Genomic DNA, 6,389 nt, shown 5'->3' on the forward strand with positions numbered 1-6,389 from the left:
CAAAACCCCCCCCCCCCAAAAACAAAAGCCAAACACAGATCATTCAAAAGGAGTTCTTCGCAGATACTCTCCTTAGCAAGAAAGCACAGTTGACTCAATCGCACACACTTTGGATGCTGTTTCATCCCACACAAATCAAGATGTAAGAAGAAAACAAGTAAGCATTGTGACATCAAGGAGCTCCAGCAGGGGCAGAAATTAAAGTAAGAGGACTTCATTTTACTCTAAACGATTCCTGCCCTATATTCTCACACATAGATTTGTTACCAAGGCTGTAATTCGGATCTCGTATCCTGCTATTCAGCAACATCTCAGAGGTAAAATCACTTCGTCCACGGAGAGGTCTTCTAACCACATACAGCTGCAAAGGTGACGTGTCAGCTGTGACTCTTCGGCGGTTTGGGACATGGGATGTGAAAATGAAAAGCTCTCACCTTGCTGCTGTGATCAGTCTCATCTGAGGATTCCAAGTCTGGCCCTTCGGTCTCCTCTGGAGCAGTCTCGGCACTACTGCCCGGCTCACTGCAGAGGCCGTGTCCTATCAGATGAAATCAGAAGAAAATGTGCGTCAGTATGCGCAGGAATTGCTAAGAGCCACCACCCCTGTATGGGGGGTCGGGGGAGGGGGCCGAGTCACATTCATGATGATGTTCGCTCAAAAGATGGTGTTAACCAAAGGAACGTTACTGTCACCATGTGATAGGCAGGACAGTCCAAGAAAACAAGGGAAGCATGGTTGAGCAAATGTCATACTACATGTTGTTACTGTAATTTAATGTAACTTTGAAAGGTAACACATGGATAACATCTCTTAAAGTGTGTGTACTTTTTTGGCATCCCCATATATTGTTAGACCCTCCAAATACTAGCTCTATCATCTTGGTTCAATAAAATAAAAATGGTAGTTTTGATTATTACTACCATTATTACTACCATAGTATTACTTTATTATTGTATCTTTATAACTTTAACATATATTTTATAATATATAATAATTGTAATGGACTAAATGTTTGTGTCCCCTCCTCCCCAAGTTCCATGTTAAAGCCCTACTCCACAATGTCATCGTATTTGGAAGCAAGATTTAAGAGAGGTAATTAGGTTTAGATGAAGGCATTAGGGTGGGGCCCCCATGGTGGGATTAGCATCCTTATAATAAGAGGAAGAACTAGAGCTCTTTCTCTGTAAGGACACATGAGGACACAGTAAGAAGGTGGCCGGTTGCAAGCCAGGAAAAGAGCCCTCACTAGGGAGTCCAATGGGTTAGTACCCAGATGATAAGACTTTCCCACCCTCGTGAACTACAAGAAATAAATGACTATTATTTAAGCCACTCTGTGGTATTTTGTTACAGCAGCCCAAGTTAAGACAATAATAATTTATACCTATCTAATATATTATAAATTAACTGATTTGATTTATATTTACTAAATTAATGGATTAATTCATTAATCACTAAAATAACAGAATAAACTATTCCAAGAAGCATCACAACAAAAGAATGGCTGCCCCATATCCACTATCTGAAAAATCCTGCAATGTCTGTTTTTGTCAAGTCTGGCAAACCATACACATCTTAGGATACCCACTCTTCCCATGATATTCTGTACAAAAGTCGAGGTACCTTTCTTCCGTTTATATTTATTAGGTGCCTACTACAGTGGTTCTCTGCACTGAGAAGAGAACATAAAGTAATCACTTCCCCCTAGAGTGTTTCTCAGATTTACAGAGCATCTGGATTCCCTAGGGATTATGTTAAATGCAGATACTGATTTAATAAATATGAGTTGGGTCTAAGATTTTGCATTTCTTACCAACTCTGAGTGATACTAATCAATACCACAGGTCCATGGACCACATTTGGAGTAGAAAGATTCTAGAGCACTGAAAAACCTTTTCTAGCCTAGTCTGATAAGAAGGTGACTTGGGTACCACTGTCTTAGAATATGCCAGGCACTGGATCAGAGAGTATGGCACTATCACTACAGCCAGACAAGAAAGAAGGAAAGAGAAGATATGGGAGTGGAAGGAGCCTCTTTTGGATGCTTTAGAGCAGTGGTGTCCAACCTTTTGGCTTCCCTGGGCCGCAGTGAGTAAAGAGGAATTGTCTTGGGCCACACACATAAATTATATACTACAGCTAGTAGTGTGTGTGTGTATATATGTGTGTGTGTGTGTGTGCGTGTGCGTGTGTGTATTTACATACGTGCATATATATGTATATAAGTGTGTGTGTGTGTGTATGTGTGTGTATGACTTCTTTTTTTTTCTTTAGTTGGTGTCTCACTCTGTCGCCCAGACTGGAGTGCTGTGGCTGCTCCCGGCCATCGCAGCCTCGACCTGCGGTGCTCCAGTGATCCTTCCACCTCAGCCTTCCGAATAGCTGGAATTACAGGCATACGCTACCACACTCGGCTGATTTTTTTTTTTTTTTTTTGAGTTGGAGTCACACTCTGTCGCCCAGACTGGAGTGCAGTGGCCGCTCCCGGCCACTGCAGCCTTGACCTGCTGGGCTCCGGCGATCCTTCCACCTCAGTCTTCCAAGTAGCTGGAACTACAGGCGCGCACTACCACGCCCGGCTCATTTTTTATTTATTGTAAAGATGAGGTCTCACCAAGTTGCTCAGGCGGGTCTCGAACCCGCGGGCTCAGGCAATCCACTCACCTCAGCCTCCCAAGGTGTGGGATAACAGGCTGAGCCACCGAGCCCGACTATGTCTTCTTTTTAAAAGTATTTTTATTATAAAGTTTAGAAAAATAAGAACAATATAAAATTAGTGGGAAACTCGACCTGGTTTTTGTAAAACTAATCTATCAATGTCTGGTTTGATGGAAGTGGCTGCAATTCTTAGTAAGTTCTCAAGGTGCTTGTCAGAAATGTTTGCTGGAATTTTGTTCTTCGTGTGCTTCATAATGGAAAACAGCTGCTTACAAATGTATGTGCTGCCAAGAAGTGATGTCACGAATATAAGGCATGATTGTGAACTTCAAAAATGGAACTGCAGATGAGTTTATGAAGAAAATAAATGTTAAAAAAAAACACAGGCTGTTAAAAGATTCTGTGAGGGCTGCATTACTAGCTGTCCTGGGCGGCATGCAGCCCATGGGTCATGGGTTGAAGATGCCTGCTTTAGATGAAAGCTTCAGCCTGCCAAGTGGCTGCCTTACTCCAATGACAACTTTATAGCCAGAGCTGCTTGGTAACACTTTCTACAGATTCCAACTTGGACAGGAAACTTAGGTAGAACTCAGACATGTGAGCAAACCTGGCACCAATGTTGCCTTCTGTGGTCCCCTTCCCCTTCTCTGGAACGAAGCACCAATTAAGCGAGCATATCATGTATGGCCTAGAGGTTTCTATTTGTTTCTTCCCTCTTGCTCTAGCTCTTGGATCTCCTTGCGTTTCTTTTAATCACTCATTCGTTACTCACTTGTCAGGTGGTAGCAGCCAAAGCAAGAAGCTCAGTTAACTAGGCAGTCATCTTCTATCAAACCGTCACCTCCACTGAAAATAAAAATGACTGACTATTTTGTATGGGGGCAATGACCTAGGAGCTGGGGTCAGAAAGACGAGTCAGAGTTGATCCCTGACATGGAAGAGCTGACAAGCTCATTTAGGGACACTACACCAACAGCACAACACTCCCGATTACAGGAACCACAGTATGCTCAGCACGACACCCAGAGCGGCCACGCTGCACAACCGACAGGGCACCCTTCACACTGTGGCCTGCAAAATGGTGACTTCTCAGAATTTTTCAATTCAGACTGTGCAGTCAAATGTGACCCTGCAAATCCCCCATTGCTTAACAAAATACCTAGGTAGAGCTGATGCTCATGAAATAGTGAGAAAATGAAGAAAAGGATTTTCACTTTTAACAATACTGTAGGCCAGGTATCCTGATAAACAAACAAACCTTACTTTCAAAAATTACCTAAACATGCTAAATAAAATATAGCAAATATCTTTTTTTAAACATAAAGGCGAGCTCCCCAAAACACTCTCAAAAACACATACAAAATAGTCAGTCATTTTTATTTTCAGTGGAGGTGACGGTATGACAGAAGATGACTGCCTAGTTAACTGAGCTTCTTGCTTTGGCTGCTACCACCTGACAAGTGAGTAACGAATGAGTGATTAAAATTAAGATAAAGAAGATACAAAAAGTGATGGGCCAGGGCCCATGCCATGGTAGTCCTAAGCATATCCATCAAGTCCTAAGTCCTAGAGCAGTGCTTCCCAAAGGCAGCAAGAACTATTGATGTGAGCAGGGGGACAAATCTTTTGGAACAGAATTGTACATTTGGTAGGTACACTTACTTAGGCAATAAGCTGCCTGGCTCCAAGGCACTAAAAGCTATTAGGACTCCCCAGTTACTGTGACAATAAAAAAATATACCTACATATTCCCAACAGCAGCATCACCCAGCTTGGGACCCACTGCCCAGGAGCCTTTCGTTTTTTTTGTTTGTTTTTTTTTCTTTTTTTTTGAGTTGGAGTCTCACTCCGTCGCCCAGGCTGGAGTGCAGTGGCACACTCATGGCCACCCCAGCGTTGACCTGCTGGGCCCCAGTCATTCTTCCACCTCAGCCTTCCAAGTAGCCGGAACTACAGGTATGTGCTACCATGCCAGGCTAATTTTCTATTTTTTTTTTTTGAGTTGTAGTCTCACCCTGTCGCCCAGACTGGAGTGCAGTGGCCGCTCCCGGCCACCGCAGCCTCGACCTGCTGGGCTCCGGCGATCCTTCCGCCTCAGTCTTCCAAGTAGCTGGAACTACAGGCACGCGCTACCACGCCTGGTTCATTTTTTATTTATTGTAGAGAAGAGGTCTCGCCAAGTTGCCCAGGCGGGTCTCGAACCCGTGGGCTCAGGCAATCCACTCACCTCAGCCTCCCAAAGGTGCGGGATTACAGGCTGAGCCACCGAGCCTGGCTTAATTTTTTTTTTTTTAATTGTAGAGACCAGATCTTACCATATTGCCCAGGCTGGTCTCGAATCCACGGGCTCAGGCAATCCTCTTGCCTAGGCCTCCAAAAGTGCTAGGATTATAGGCTTGAGCCATTGCACCCAGTTACCTTTAGTTTTAACTGTAAAGGTATGAGACAGAAAACAGGCCTTGGGGCAGTACACTTAGGCAGTTAGAACGGAATCTCCCACATTCATATGGCCCCTTTCAGGGGCTACATCTCTCAGCCTAAAAGACTAAGAGAAAAAAGTACTCACTGGCATAAGAAAAAGAAAAGGTTTCTTGTCTAATTTTGCCTATACTCTGGGATAGGAGGGTGGGGAGGAAGCACGGCAGGTTTCTTCCCTGAGATGATAACCACTAGAATGACCTCGTGTTTGGGGTCCACATTTACCCTATATACTGCATCCAAGATGAAGAATTACCCTAAAGTCATTCTAAGTTTGCATTTCAGGGGCACCTGGCAGGAGTGGAACAAATCTACGAATCTACTCTGGAAGAATTCACTCTTAATGATGGTATTATACAATGCAAAGAGATAGAGCTGGTCAGATAAGAACCCATAATCCATTATAAAAAAACAAAGGGGGTATCACATCACTGTGAGTCAGAGGCAGCCACCACAGAGAGCGACAGAATGGAACCCCAAGAAAAGAAATTGGAAATAAAATGCCAAATAAGTAGGCTTAAAATATATTTTTTAAAAAAGAACAAAAATTAGATAAGCAGACTGGAAGATTTGTCTAAAGACACCATCTTACTAAATCTTCAAATGTTGAGGCTATCAATATATTATTGCATTTTCAGGTAAATTAACATCCAAGAAGGAAGGTACTATAAAGATTTTTGGAAAACAAAGAGTAAGAACCTTTACCATAAATAGAACCTCACTTAAAAATTCCCTACTAGTGCAACCTCTGTGGAAAGCAGTGTGGCGATTCCTAAAAGCTCTAAAAATTGACCTTCCATATGACCCTGCAATCCCCCTACTGGGAATATACCCTGAAGAACACAAATCACTCTATAAAAAAGATATCTGCACACGTATGTTTATCGCAGCATTGTTCACAATAGCAAGAACCTGGAAACAACCATGCTGCCCATCAAAAGAGGACTGGATTAAAAAAATGTGGTACATATACACGATGGAATACTACACAGCCATAAAAAAGAACAAAATCATGAATTTCGCTGCAACCTGGATGGAACTAGAGTCTATAATACTGAGTGACCTCTCACAAAAACAAAAATCCGAATATCACATGTTCTCACTCATATAGTGGACCTTGAACATCCAATGCAATACTATGAGAAAATGACGGATGGTACTGGGAAACTATGGGGGGGAGGGGGGATGGGATTACGTTATCAAATATCTGTGGGGGGATGGGAAAACACTTCTTATCTACTGGGTGCCTGAA

The 6,389-nt window shown here is 42.9% G+C and overlaps 1 protein-coding gene across 1 annotated transcript in view; it reads right to left on the reverse strand.

Moving 5' to 3' along the window:
• The window catches only part of TIAM1 (T-cell lymphoma invasion and metastasis 1), a 227,495-nt gene that overhangs the window by 49,443 nt on the left and 171,663 nt on the right, over positions 1–6,389 (reverse strand). Inside the window, exon 16 of the mRNA XM_008065337.2 lies at positions 435–538. Coding sequence (XP_008063528.1) covers positions 435–538 — 104 coding nt within the window. The remainder of the gene's footprint in view (positions 1–434; positions 539–6,389) is intronic.

The sequence above is a fragment of the Carlito syrichta genome, unplaced genomic scaffold, assembly GCF_000164805.1.
Source record: "Carlito syrichta isolate Samal-C Ts95f unplaced genomic scaffold, Tarsius_syrichta-2.0.1 Scaffold308238, whole genome shotgun sequence".
Classification (NCBI taxonomy): domain Eukaryota; kingdom Metazoa; phylum Chordata; class Mammalia; order Primates; family Tarsiidae; genus Carlito; species Carlito syrichta.